This window comes from Branchiostoma lanceolatum, chromosome 10 (assembly GCF_035083965.1).
Source record: "Branchiostoma lanceolatum isolate klBraLanc5 chromosome 10, klBraLanc5.hap2, whole genome shotgun sequence".
Lineage (NCBI taxonomy): Eukaryota > Metazoa > Chordata > Leptocardii > Amphioxiformes > Branchiostomatidae > Branchiostoma > Branchiostoma lanceolatum.
In genome coordinates this window covers 11,475,397-11,490,713 of record NC_089731.1, presented here as the reverse complement: position 1 = coordinate 11,490,713, position 15,317 = coordinate 11,475,397, and the positions used below count along the sequence as shown (strand labels likewise).

Genomic DNA, 15,317 nt, shown 5'->3' with positions numbered 1-15,317 from the left:
TCGGGATGAAATTCGAGCCCTTCCGAAAACAAAATAAACCCTACATAAAAGATTTCGCACTCAATACCATTGAAGCGGTCTAAGAGCTTACATTTATACAATGAGAGCCAAGTAGCTTAGTTTGTTCTCGACAATTCTATTCTATAGCACGATGTTGAAATAGTCATTGCATACAGATTGCTGGACCGTAAAACGCCGTAGCTAGTATTGTGTCAGGATTTACTTCGCATTAATGATAAATGTCAGTTCAGACACGACCTTGACTGTCACGGTATTAGTACTAGCTCTAGCTGGTATGACTACTAAGTGTGTGATGAGTGTATGTGCATAGGCCGTTTCTAACTTCCGCCTACACTGTACGTAGCTATCGCCAAAGTGACCGCTGTATGTAAGCGTGGCAGGGGGAAATGGATAGCACAAAAGGGTCCCCTGAACTCTCTTAACTCTTTTTGTTATGACGCGAGTCGAAATCCATTAAGACATACAAATCGCACGTCTGTGGTTTCATGGCTTTGTTTGATTTGCCATCGTTGCTAGCCTTCAACAATGAGCTAGATTTTAAAGAGTTTGTGATTTTTTATATACAAGCCGTCGATTTATAATTCTTCACTTTTTCGAAACAATAGACTTGTAGATCATATACTACATATCTCAGGCAAAAGTTCATCAAGATCTATATTTCATTAGTTGTGGTCAATTTCTTCGAAGACGAATTACAAGGTTTAGATTCAGCGCATCTCGAATGTTTTGTAATGATACATCGGAGGAAAATAGATAGCTTTGTCTGCGAGTTTTCACGCCCGTGACTATTTGGGGTGATTTTGAAACGGACATTAACCCCGTGTCCATAAATGGGTTTCCGTTTTGGCCTGGATCGTTTTATCTGGCGTGACCTACGTGACAAACGTCCAGATGAAACGTCCTTTGTTCGGCCCAATCCATCATATTCCATATATCTTACACTATCGTAATAACGGCACGGACAGTCCGCAGGATGATGGCAATTCACGTGTCATTGGGCAAGTCGGCTGACATCTTTGATACAAAGATGAGGGAATGATGTTTCTCCTCATGTCTTTTCACATTAATGTTTTGAAATGTCAATTACTGAAATTGTTTGAGATTGTGCGTGAAGTCATGATATTTTTGGGGCGAGAGAGATTAATGGTGGTCCGATGCCTGTCTCCATACAGACGACCTATTTTGTTTTTATTTCTATTTTTCCTTTTCATTCTAAAATTGTTTAGGATGGAAGGATTCAGTCACCGGTTTAGGGATGGATACAAAAGCCTATGATATTACAATACAATTTTCATTGACACAACAAAAGTACAGCGACTTTCGTAAGGTTTTCTGCAACTATACATACAAACAAACAATTGGATACAAAAGAATTCATCTAGTAGGTTGAAGTATATGGATAATTCAACATGTCGAGTTTAACGTATCACTTACACTACTAGTTCTAATGTAAACACATGATATATTTAGCTATTTGACTATTTACTAGTCCATGATAAAGTGACTTTCATCTTCAATCTAATTTGGACAGAATGGACAAAGCCTCTGGTCACGGGGAATTTTAGGTGTTGTTGTGGAATTATGCAGTGGTAACAATTTCCTAAAAAAGTAGATCTAGAGTCAGTCCCTAAACTTTCCATATCAGGAATTCTAAAGGCAAGCAGTGTGCAAACATTCAGATATATTCATCTCAAGTGATTAGAAATGGTCATTTTAATCACGAAAATCTTCAAACTGATTTGACTAGGGATCACGACATGCTACAGTAATTACTTTGATATCTCTGTTCTGTTGTGTCCTCTCGGGATGCCATGTTTGCGATACCGGGGCGTTGATAGCACACCAGAGTGGGTACGAGGTGACTTCTGTGGCTATCGGAGATTCCCACCCACTTAATAATTTACAGCGTTTTATTGCAATCTACTGGAGCAGATTATTTGGGGCGGGTGGTCAATTGTCAAATCTATCGCAAAGGGAGTAAAAATTGATAACAAAATGTAGAAGGGAGCTGGTGAAGTGGATTGTGTGAAACGTGTCCTGGTTTTTGTTGTACACGTATCAAAAATTTATCCACCGGGGGACTAATGTGGAAGGTGACTTTATAACTTTAAGAATGCTCCCTGGTGGACTGTCATATATTTGCAATTCAAAGTCATTACAAGTCATTGGATCAAATAGAATTATTGGTATATCCCAATCTTCTGAAACTTTCCTGCTTAACATATAATACTTGTGTACAGCAAACAGGTATGTGTAACTCCATTCTTAACATGCTTAAACACGTACTTTCTGTGTTACGTTTTTGGTTGAATGTGGCTTCCGTTTTGGTTCGAAACCTTTTTCTAAAAAATGGCCCTGAGATATGCAACAATGCGCCGCGTCAATTCAGGCAAGGACATTATGTCCCAAATGCTTTATTCCAACATAAAGAAAATAACGTTATGTCATTGCAAGACGGACAGTTGCAAGATCATAAATGTGTCTTTTAGCTCTTTTATTGGTAAGTTTCTCTATGAAAAATATATATGCTATATTCATAAGTTTCCAACACATTCTTCTCGGAATAATGCACACGTACTTCTATTAAGGTAAAAGTCTTATCTGTGCTTACAAAAAATGTATTTCTGATATACTTTTAGACAAGGATAATCTCTATAAACGGCACAGCATGACTGTATAGGAATACAGTGAATGGGAACATATTCCACATCTTCAAGCCAGATATATATTATTACTTACAGGAAACGTAAAAGCATTAGGATTACGACTGTCAACGCGCTTCATCTTATAAACGATGGCGTTCCCCGGAACATATGGTCAACAACACAGAATACATATCTTTATAGGGTATCACGGAGAGGCTATTTGATGCTAATGTCATGATGGAGTACCACATACATGTATGTTGTAAGGAGCATATTTCTGTACAAACCAAGCCTCAAATCATAAATAGATTTTTTTACCTACGATTCATAGTTTTTATAAAAGATTATCAATATACAAATGGGTGACGTATCATCTTACATATTTTGATATTCAAATTTCGCTAGATTTTTCTTCAAGAGATCATTTTCATAGCACACATTATGTTTTGTATTTCTTAGTTAAAAAGTGCAGGTTTAGCCAACACGTTCAGTCCATAACAGCTGTTGTTTTACATCAGGCAAATGGCATTTTAAACGGCACTCGTGAAGCCTCCCAATATCTCTCATGGTTTTCGAATTCAGATTTTCTTTAAGGTAGTAAATTGATACTGAATCTTCTTAATATCATTTTCAACCGTTGCCCTTGCCTCTTCTCCCTTTCACCTGCATGGACGTCTCGGACACATCTTTTGACTTAAAGTCTTGTGTGATTTGACTCCTAGGTATAGCTATCTTCCCTTCCTCCCTTTGTATGTTTACCACTACAAGAGAACATCTCTTTTGTACTCTTTTTCACACATGACGATGTAACTCATCAAGTATTTCACTCTTGCGTCAAGTCCGTCCATGGTGCTTTTGACTCCCTCTTCGAAGATACTCGGGAGACCCTTCTCGTTCTTAATCGCCCTCTGTACCATCTCTCCCAGTGTTGATCCCTCCTGTTGTATGTTTTTTATCTTTGTACGGTGCTTTTCCTGAAGCAACAGTTGCTGATGTACGTGTTGACGCCCTTCCCGCGTGTTTCGTTGCACTGGTATGGCAGGCGGCGCCTGTCTGTCCTGTGCAGTACCTATGGGCATCGCCAGATGGCGGAGCAAACGGAGAGGTTCGGGTGAGTCCACCAGGCCTCTGCATCTCCAGTTGACACCAGTCGGAGTTCAGACTTTGGAAGGAAGAACCACTTTTGTTTTTAGATTATAAGAAATGATTGAAATGGCAAAGATAGCTTTTCGTGATGTTAGCAAAGACGAGGACTTTGTCGGTTGTTTTAGACTTTTGATTCTCGTTTTGCGCGATGTTCATCTCAGGTAACGTGCAGATAGAGTACTATTCTGTTTTTGTCACTCATTTTGACATTGGAGAAATAACGAACAAAAAGAAAATAGGCTTTAAAAACGCAAAGAGAAGATTAAAGTGGAACCCATGTCAGTTTTGATAACTGAGGTTCAACATTTATTAATTTCGAAACTATCTCAGGTCTCCTGTCCGCTAACAGTCCATGGCTATGTCACCTGTTTGTGCTGCACACGAAGACCGCAAGGTGTCGCTCTGTCATAGCTAGAAAAGTAGCACACCTATCAAGCCTATAGCTGAATCAGAAAACCTTTACAATACATTACACCAATCAGCAATGGTTACCCTGATGCCTCCATAAAAATAAATGAATAAGGACATAGATAACTCATTGCTCTACCTGGAGTGCCTAGTGACCACTCACTTCTATTTATTTATTCCAAAACTATTTCCTAGACACCTGCTTTTTAAAACTTTTACCCCCAAAAATGACCAATACAATCTATGCACTGTTAACTGAGTATATATTGACAAATGTAGCTTTAACGTGACACAAATAAATAACCATGAATGAATCAATGAAAAGACACGATAGTTGAGAAAATACCCTGAGGAACTATTAGATAAAGGATGGATAGGGAAAAGAATTCGTGGTGGGGAGGGGGGCACTGATGTAACTTATCCTAAGATCACATTGCTATATACCAACAAGTTCTAATTTTCCGGGCATTGACTTATGATATGCCAATCAAAATGCAATGAAGAACACAAAGATTATAAATTAATTTCTAATGTGGCAGCTGAATAAGTTTAGGCAAATACCGTAGTTAGGAGAAATTACAAATGTACTTAAATGAACATCCACTAAGACTAAGAGTAAGAACTAGTAGTATCTGTTGTGAATGTGCACATAGTGGCCTTTTAGTCCTGACATAGTTTTTAAGCACTTGCCACACATGTCACAGACATATTTTTTGTGGTTTGTGTGCGTCCTTTGATGTTCTTTCAGTGCTCTCTTAGTCTTGTACATCTTCTGACACTCGTAACAAGGAAACTCCTGTCCTGCCTCAAGATGCTGCTCCTTCATGTGAACCAACAGGTTCCTCTTGTATCCAAATGTCTTGTTACATTCCTTACACTGGAAGGTGTCGTCTCTGCAATTGGGGTGCTGGAGTTTAAGGTGTGTGGTTAGGGCTCTCCGGTCCTTGTAGGCGATGCGACATACAGGGCACCTCGTCACCTGTGCTGCAGGTGTACACTGCGCCTATGTAGAAAATAAATTTCAGTGAAGATACAGAAATAATACAAAACCACTTTTTACTGTAAATGCATGTAAGTTCGTGTGGTTTTTATTTCGCGGTAGGGAGAAAATAGAGTGTTCGTGGGGTTTTAAGTTTGTGTCTGAAATAAAAGTAGCAATACAGTCATAGCTGGGAAAAAAAAAGACAAACATTTCTGCATTTATGTATATTAAGCTATTTCTGTTCATCTACTCTCAACCATTATAATATAATATTTGATTTCAGAATAAGAAGTGTCCAAGCTAAACACTAATAAGAACTGTTTTCAATACTTCAAGAGGCAATATGGAAAGTTAGTGTATATCGAGATAATACTTTCATTGAAAATGTTTCTTTTTCAATTGTTGTTGATGAATATTGATGTTCAATGACAACAGACAGTAAGTAAGAAAAATATTTGCATTAACAGCCATACAAACTATCTGGATAAATTAAGTGTGTATAGCCAGAGTCTAAGTCAAAAACACACCTGTTGGCCACTGTGCAGCACCTGAGAGTTGGCTGACACACCTCCACCTGCGACACCTGTTGGAGCATCTGGGTGGACTGTGTCCCTATGTAGCTGCTGAATACTGTCCCAGCAGCTGCTACCCACAGCAGATGGGATGGAAGGCACCGCTGTCAGGGGAGAGTTCTGTCTTTGCAGTCCCTCTGTCGAGCTACCTCCTAGTAACCCTGTGCTGTAGTGGTCATACTCATCACTGTTTGGTTCTACTTTGATTTTCACTTGCATCAGTGTGTCACATCTAGCTGTGTCTGTAGGAACAGAGTCATGAAACCTTGCAATACTCAGGCCCTGAGTTGACACTGCTGTTGATCCATAGTCATTTTTTTCGGATGCAATACTTTCCCGTGAAGGGCATGCTATAGAAGGGGCATTGTAGTCAGGCTTGAGAGAAAAGTAGCTTTCAACCTTACAAGGGACAGTCTGTTTGTCTTGACTATTCCGTGTTACATCTCTACCAGTTTCTGACTGCATGTTTTCTATGCTAGTATCTGTGCTAAACTGTTCATCTAAGATTTCTTCAGAACAATGTTCTAATACGTCCATTGGAGAAGCGTCCTTGTTAGTGAAATTCTCTCCTACGTTGGACCTATTGCTATTGACTGACTGGAATATGAAGTCATTGGTAGTTCTACTACTACTAGTAGTACTAGTGTTGCTATGCGGACTGTAGAGGCTGGTGGTATTTTCTGAGGAAACATTTCTTGCAACAAATCCTGAATGAACAGACGAATCTCTCGTTTCTATTGTTGACTTGCCACCATGGCAGCTGTTGTTCTGTGTGCTGTTGTTGTTTTCTTGTTGTGTTTGGGGACTAGATGTGGAGGGTCCAAGGCTGTGGCCGCAGGTGATATCCTGGATGCACCTGAAGGATGTACAGTTGAAGAAATGCTTGAGCACCTGCAGTACAAGGTCCCTGTTGGCAGTGAAGGTGCAGTCTGGGCAGCTGTAAGACACCTCCATTGTAAAGAGATATGACTCGGGTAATGGGAACAGCTGAAATAGATATAAGAGACAGTTTTTAATTTCTGGTGCAACACAGCATGCAACATGTGAATATTTCACAGGTACATCTGGGTACAGGATATTCTATCCAAGTGTCCACTCAATGAGTCAATCTCAGTTTTCTCTCTCTCTCTTTCCTGGATGAAATTCATATTCTCGTCACATACAAGTAAATGTATCATAGCACTAGAGAAATACATGTACCAAGGAGGTTATAGGGTACCTGTACAATTGCTATCAACCCAGGACAAAACTTGAAGCAACTGAACTTAAACATGCACAGTGGCAAATATACAAATGTAACTGCCTCCTTTGTCAGAACTGGACAACCAGTATGGAAGTGGTCGACAGAACAGGAGCTCCAGTACTGAGACTTTCTCAGTACTGGACTTCCTGTACTGGGCAGCTTCAGTACTGGGAACCCTCCTGTCAGGACTGGAAATCGAGTGCTGAGACTCTAACGAGCGTCTAACGTTATTTTCAGGGCTTAGTCAACCTTAGTAAACCTTGGAATAAAGCCGTTCCGTACTGGAATTCTTGTACGGAACTTCCTTCCGTGCTGGGGGCCGAGTATCGGCGGCATTTTCTCCACGGGTTCCGTACTGGGCGCCCAGTAAGGAGCCGGTTACATCTGTATATTTGCTGCACAGTGGAACCTAGAGACCTGAAGACCCTGTCTAGTAAAATAATAGGACTACAACTAAACACTGAGAAACAGCGAGCGGTTGTATATCAACTATATACAACGTGTGAGCTTTGGCCCAGGAACCACCGGAATTCAGAACGGAAGTGTGCCGTAAGGAAGTGGGGTTTGTCTCAGAAACAAGGGCCAAATTATTTTACTTCTATAGCTATTGATTGAAGAGTTTCATAGCCATTACACAATACAAAAGAGGAGGTATAGTCCAGGCAATGAACGACAATATATAGGTACAAACATCCGGAAACAAAAAATCGTGATCCTGACCACGCAGTTTGTAACAAATTATGCCCCCCTCCCCCTTTTGACACGACTTCGTCCTAAACCAAGAAACACACACAAACAGACACACCTACCTGTCAGCTGTCTTATCTAGGGTCTAAGTCGACTTACCAAGATCTTTAACAAAGCTCTGGACTTTGCAGTTTTAAGAAATATGATGTTTTCTTGTCGGGTTGTAGTGAAAACACAGGATGACCTTTGCCCTGATATTCACTTAGCATTGTGGGTACAACAAGTGTAGGCGGTTCCATTGAAAGTCAGGGGGTAACCAAAGTTTGGTATGTACATTTCTGCATAGTTGGGGTGAAATAAGAAAGCAAAATATGCGATTGTCTTTTGCACTGACACTTTCCAAGGAAATATTCTATATGATAGATGGGACCTATCCCTAGTCTTATCAAAAAGACCAGGTCTTTCAGAAAATTTGAGCTTTTTCACAGGGTTTTGGTCAGTTAGGCAAAATGTACTTGTAAGCAAATGCAAACCATTATTTCCACTCTAGGTTAACGTTCTTGCCTAACTTTCATTCCATAATCACTTGCTACAGGGCATGCTCTTGTATTTCTCGAGATCTTTCCTCGAGCATGGCTAACTTTTGGCGGACTATATGCCAGCTAGTATCCAAAGTTGTTAAACTGTCATATTTGTTGCTACGTATATTGTCGCCATTGGTTTTAGAAGCTCTTATTCTTGTGTACTTCACCTTTAAGTCAGTAACACATCCAGTCATCCATGACGCCCTAAAATACATCATCCAGCAAGTTTTTAACCACCAGGTAAGAAATATTCGTTTCACTGACAAGTATACGAACAAAGACTAGTACTTTGGAATTACTCATTTTTGTTGCCCACACAGATGGGAATAAAGTAAGGAGATTATATAGTGTTTTAGAAGAAAACTGCAATTTCATGTGCCATGAGCCCAGTGGTATTTCATGCCTTTTGAGGAAAACAAAAATAAAGTTAAAACTTTATTTTGACAGAGGAAGATCTGTGTGACCGGCTGCAACACACGGACGATTCGGAAGGTACAAGCCTTGTTGGAGGATCTGTTGACATCCTCTGGGGTGGACATGGCGGTTGAATGTTACCATGTCACATCCAGGCGGGACCTGAAGTCGGCTGACTTTGGCGGTGCTCAGTACATTATGGCGTGTGCGGACGCCAGTGAGCGCCTCATTCTCCTGTCTGACACGGAACCAGACGAACTCTCAGATGTTGTACATCGAGCTGAAGGGAGACTACGTATGTATAAAAAAACTATCAACTATGAAATGTAAAATGTATTTGTATTCAAGCAACTAGAATTCTATATTCGTATTTAACTTGTACAAGGACATTTTGCTCAAGTTCCGCCATGATAGTTTACTTTGGCGCTTAAACGATGCAAAGTGCAATCCTGGCAGTTGCTGAATCATGATCATATAAGATTATTAAGAGGTTATTTTTTGTCCATATCCCTGAGTGTTTGCTTGACTGCCTGAACAATTGTGGGAAAGAAAAGATAACACGTATAAATCGATTGTAGTATTTGTCATACATGCAATATCACCGTGTACCAGTATTTGACATATTCTTCGTCCATTGTTTTCACCCAACTCAGGTGATGTACTGATAGCGGTTGTTGGGGTTCCTGACTCTAAGAGTGACAACTTGTACAACAAAGCCGTGATAAGCAAGTCAGTCTTGACAAACCAATCAAGGCTAAAAGAATTCGCTGACAAAGAACGCCTTATGACCTTTCAGTCAGCATTTACCAAATTCCAAAGTCACCATTTGATATCTCAGTTCTTCAGGCCGACGCCATGGCGCTTATTAAGTACCTGGCTGTCAAACAGAACCCCAAAAAGAACACGTAGTTTGTGACATTTGTATCTAGTCTTGTGAAACAGTGATTGAGTATATGATTATGATTTGTTAAGTTCTTAAACCGTTTGCAATACCCCACCATGTGTGTGGCTTTGAAATCTAGATCTTTTGCTTATATTTCATTAGTTGGTGTGTTGTGTGATGTTTACCACATAGCGAGCTAGTGCACCCCAATAGGAAGACGCCGTACATAATTACAACGTACAAAACGCCATAAAAAGGCAAGCAAACCAAGTCGGGGGTTTGCTTTTGATCCATGAGCGAATTTGAATGTTCCATACATTTCATTCGGGTCATCGAATTTTAAGCCATTCAATCACGACGAACGAAATAGCCGTTTTGTGGCTTATCACAAGAAATTCACGACAGTATCAGATACTGGACCTGACAGTTTTAATATGACGTCATGGTGAACCACTGACAAGATATTGCTTCCTTCGTCTCACTACGTAAACATAAAGACCTCTATTGTGCGGTTTTGCTCTTACAAGCTAGGTACAGGTCATGATGAATTAGTGGTATACTTACAGCGATGTAAAAAAACGTATTATCTTACTACATCTAAAGAATGATTAATACTATTATGTACAAGTTCAGTTTATTCTCGCTTGTTAAGACAGTTGCAGTTGTATGAGCATATGGAGTCTACAATACATGGTTTTTCTAGTTCCATAAGGAATACAATTTTTTTCTGTACTGTTTAAATATCAATAAGTGTGGCAATTAAAAATTATTGCCATAGCGAAGGTGTCTAGATTGATCTTACTTCACTGTAAGGAAAGTACCAACGTAGCTCTCTAGATCTTAAGTTCTGCCATCATATTGTGCAAAACGCACTTAGAAATCAGAAAGGCATCTGCCAAGCAGATATAGAAAGGCACCATGTAACTCGAGGAGTTCCTAGCATATATGGAAAGGCCGGAGTACACTCCCGTTGTAGTGTCTTTTTTCTCTGGCATTGTTGGATAGGTGGAGTGAGAAACTAGGCCGGAAGTTTAGAAAATCGGTTTGCTGGGGCTCCTCTGATCGTTTTGGTTGTTATTCTAGCTCTGTAGGATGTGTTTTCGAGGAGCTACTGTTGTTTTCCGACACCACACGCCTCCCCGCAAGGCGTTCAGTGTAGACTGCCCAAGCAGTAACCCAATATTTATCGTTCCGTTTAAAACTTTGCCTTTCTTTATATGCTTGGATCTCAGCAAGTTTTGGTTTTCACAGAGGTTTCTTGGTGGGAGGCATGATGCTCAGCACGTTCCGGTGATAATAGATCAACTGGAATGTGCAAACCCTTTTCAAACCTAGAATACTAGATTCGGTGAACTCCCTGACACACTCCCGACAGTACGAAATCGGACACTACGTAAATGTAGGTCATCTGTCATCGACAGCTGAGTGCCTAGATGCCAGACGTGCTAATGCGGTATCAAGTGACAGGAGGGCATCCACAGAGTTGGCCGGACGGATTCCTGAAATTCCTGTGGAATTCTGGGAATTCTTGCAAATCTGGCGTAAAATATACTATTAAGCTCGCCCCCAAGGCTTCGCTAAAAAGTAGGAAACGTATCTAGAATACAATTAATGAGAATATTTCTCTCAGTTTTGTTTAGTGCACAATCAAGAACAAAATGAACATTTCTATCAGTGTTGTATAGTGTGCAATCAACAACAAAACAATTTCTTTAATTTTTGTATAGTGTGCAATCAAAATGACACTCCGAGGAGTCCTCCATCCGGTATGCCTAAATACCTCACCCGAACTCATCCGAACTCATCCGGCCAAGTCTAATATGCAGTGTACACGGGTCAAGAACTTTTTGTGACGCTCTGGACACATTTTCTATGAAATTATGAATACAAAAATATGCAGCAAGTGTTAAGTATTTATCAGTTTCATGTTACACCTCTCGTTCCAAGATGAGAGGGAATGTCTGCCCGACATATCGGATTCTCATTGTTGGGGTCCACTTAGGTCAGCTGATACCTTTTTCTAGTTTGACAGACGATAGGTCATTGCACACTTTTATCGCAATGAATTCATAATAACTGTACACAAAGTGTTAAAGTGTTTTTTAGCCGCAAATACAAGCACATATTTGTAATCTTTGAAACTAGCAGAGAAACATGCAAAACTGATAAATACTTAAGACCTGCTGCATATTTTTACCTCCATTGGAAATGGAGACACTTTTGGGCGTGTCTGTGTGTGTGTCTGTGTGTCTGTGTGTTGGTTTGTGTTTCATGATTTTTGTAGTCAGAATAACTCAAGAACCTCTGGATGGATTATGATGATATATATACGAAGTTGAGATGTTTGGACAGTGTACTTTTCTTTTTCCACAACCAGTCACTTCTCACCTGCTGACGGTTTGGTGTCAGTCAGACAACTTCTTCGGAGCTTCTGACTGGAGTACTGCTTCTCGCCGCTATAATGATTGGTGGGGGAGAGAATTCGGCAAAGGAAAAGAGATGTTAGCAAACAGACGATGTTTGGGTTAACTCATGGGTAGGTTCGTGTTGGCACGGTACCATTACAAAATACACATATCCAAAGATAAAAGGCGACCTTTTAGTCACAATACGAGATAACTCAGGTGGGACTGAGTCATGGCTAGCCTTCAGTTATTATGTGACCTGTAACACGAAGGGTAAGGGAATAGGATTATATGTCTAGACTTTGGTAAATAGTCTGGCTGATGTTTTGCTGTCAATGACGACAAGATTTACCTGCAGAGGAAGTTTTCGTCGAAAACATATTTAGCAAAAACAACTCTTCCGTTTTTACTGCCGTTGATTGTGCCTGTACTCGATACCATTTTACACTCAGTCTGGTAACGTAACTCAATACTAGATGTATTTGTTTTCGTGCAGTTTTGGAATGCACCACATTAATTATTTTGTTTAATGAAGATGTTTTATTGTCACATCAAAACTGATACATTCTTGATATCATTCAAAATACTCACTTAAAATACAAAGCATCACAAAAGCACTACATGGTATACACATCCCATTCTCAGATGCATTTTTCCAACAAGATATTACTACATCTTAACCGACGCAGCCCTGTTGCTTCAATTTGGGAATAGAAAAAAAATACCATTGTACAAGGTCTTTCAAAATCTAGTCCCCAGTAGTCGGCTTGGTGCCATTGCCTTACATTTTTATCACTATAGCTTGGCAAAGAGAAGGTTTTCACTCATGTGTGTAAATATTTGCTCATGACGTACAAGCGGTGAGAAAGGTACATACTAGCTAGAATAAAACTTGTTAATATGACCTTAAATCACTGACAAACAATACTGCCTGTGACAGTTTTCACATTGGGTTTTAATTTATTCCGGCCCATTTAGTGGAGTGTTTGTGTTCCCAGTTCTGGGAGGGGCAATTTAAACATCAAAGATATAATAAATGGCTCTAATTTGACACACAGACCTGGATTCAAAGAGCTCACCGACAAATAAATTCTCAAGATTTTCCTGACTTTCAAAAAGTCAGCACTTATTAGCGAGTTAAAATGTCAAAGTCTTGCTGAAGGAGGCTAATCAACACAGTTAATCAGACCTTTGTGACTATGAATGCTTTTCAGTATGAAATAAATTACACCATGCCACCTTCTTTAACCTAAGGGCTCGTACAACAGACGCTTTTATTTTGTTTCATTCAAATTGATTATGGGTCCCTGACAGTCTTAAGGTCGAACTTTGCCACATTCTTTCAAGCATTGGTATCAGCCGAAATCTACATTATGATAATAGAGGTAAATATCAGAGCAAGTCCCTATGTAATGAAGAAGAGTATCTATCAATTAGCAACATACAGCATAGAGTGGCTGTCACTAAATTCCGGATTAGTTGTTACAAATTATATATTGAAACGGAAAGGGACAACCGCACGCTTCTTAAACATAGACTTTGCCAATATTGTGACTTAAATCAAATAGAAGATGAGCGATATTTCACTCACGTGAAATAGTAAACTTTACGATAAAGAAAGAACTGTACTGTAAAAATATTCAAACGCAACGAAAAAATTATATTTTTGTTGCGTCTACACAACAATCGTACAAGAAACATGATCTGTTCATACATCTACACAATGTTATGTACAAAGAAGCGAGGAGAAGTTGACTCTACTGAATTAGCTTTGTCTACTATCTATATTTAAGCTATGTATTATATATATATATTTCACTGTATATGTCACATACATATTAGTTAGGTCACATGCAAGATGAACTGTACCATGTGTCCTCTGCGATTTTTCCTTCAGCCGTAGTTGTCTCGCTTTGTTTTGCCTTTTTTGTGCGTATTTGCTGCAGAATCCACTGTTCAAGGTGGTCCCTTTGTTCAAAGTTAAAGTCTCTTCCGATGCTGAGGAAACGCGATAGCAATGGGTCCATGGGAGAAGCCAATTCATGTAGCAGAGGCTGATTACGCAAGAAACTGTCATTGAAAACGGAAGTGTTGTATAGTCCACTCTCTATGTTCTCGTCCCCACAAAGAACTATCATAATACCTGGCAATAGAGAAGACAAATAATCAGTGGCTGTCTTTTTTACTATCACTCTTCTCGCTGCTGCGGTTTAAATTCCATGTTTTCAGCATTTAAAATCCATATTCACAAAGCAGAGACAGTAAAGCCTTGTTTGCCGGCTATGGTCCTAAATATAAAATCTAACTCTATTCTTACCGTCTTTTCCACATTTTTCTTTCACTGCGGATACGACTTCTGATGCCTCGCTTGGTTCTGCGGACAGTATGATCATCCGTTCACTGCTGTTCACACAGCAGATTACCGCTGACCTATGTGTTAGCTGTTGTTTCAAACGGATGACACATCTCCGTGTAGATATGTCAAAACGTTTGATCTCGACTTGTTCTGTTAATGTATTTTGAATGTCATTCTCACTGCCTTCATTGATTTTATGTAAGACTCCCTCTACGATAGGGACCATCCAATCCAGGGTCTGTCGGTAGCTTGACGTGACATACACCTCTGGCTACAGACAAAAGAATATGAGTGTTAACATGATGAAAAAAACACACTGTTTTTTGACCATGATGTGTTTTAACCGCCGTTTTGAATTCAGTTGAAATTTAAAACAGACATTGTTAAGATGGTGGACAATGGAAAGAACACACCGGGATCGGAAAGATGTGGTACATGGTCTGAAATTCAGCGCAAGGTATTCTGTACCTTGAAATATAACATGTTCCAATGATATAGAAGAATATCAAAAGTGTCGTATCACGTACGTATTAACACAAAAAACACTATAGACATGTAAAACGTATAGATTATCTAAAACCTATCAAAATAATCAATTTCAAGTCACCGAGAGGGTTTTCAGATGATATTTGTAGTAAGTTTGGGGTTTTCAGATGATATTTGTAGTAAGTTTGAGCCATTTTAGATTAAAAAAACTCTGTCATAATAGTTCTAAATTGTTTAAACAATTAAAAATTAAAGTATGAACATGATTGAATTAATATATATATATGTTGAAAACGTTTTAAAAGTAACTGCACAAATAAGTCTTCACTTAGAACAGTTTTCAAGCATCTATCTGATTTTCACTGTTGAAACAAGCTGGAACAATGTGCAGCATTTTCCAAATGGTAAATTTGGGCTATTGCCCCCATGAAATAGGTGTTAATTAGTCTGTATTGTCTACCTCTGTATAGTTATTAAATTTCATA

At 39.4% G+C, this 15,317-nt stretch overlaps 1 protein-coding gene and 1 long non-coding RNA gene across 5 annotated transcripts in view; one reads left to right on the top strand and one right to left on the bottom strand.

Annotated features, from left to right (window-relative positions):
- Window positions 1-4,074: 4,074 nt before the first annotated feature.
- LOC136443214 (uncharacterized) overlaps window positions 4,075-15,317 on the bottom strand; it is a 34,076-nt gene continuing 22,833 nt past the window's right edge. For 3 of the 4 annotated variants that reach the window (XR_010757096.1, XR_010757097.1, XM_066440359.1), the window contains exons 3-6: window positions 14,308-14,617; window positions 11,974-14,133; window positions 5,730-6,761; window positions 4,075-5,223 (exon numbers count right to left, since the gene is read on the bottom strand). Coding sequence is in view for 1 of the 4 variants with exons in the window: in XM_066440359.1 (XP_066296456.1) it covers window positions 13,838-14,133; window positions 14,308-14,617 (606 nt within the window). In the remaining 3 variants the exon portion in view is untranslated. Of the gene's footprint in view, window positions 5,224-5,729; window positions 6,762-7,863; window positions 8,141-11,973; window positions 14,134-14,307; window positions 14,618-15,317 lie in introns of those variants that run through there. The other variant, XR_010757095.1, reaches the window with a different exon arrangement.
- On the top strand, window positions 8,291-10,326 carry LOC136443216 (uncharacterized). Its single transcript, XR_010757100.1, has 3 exons — window positions 8,291-8,528; window positions 8,736-8,997; window positions 9,356-10,326. It is a non-coding gene; the product is annotated as an uncharacterized lncRNA (long non-coding RNA).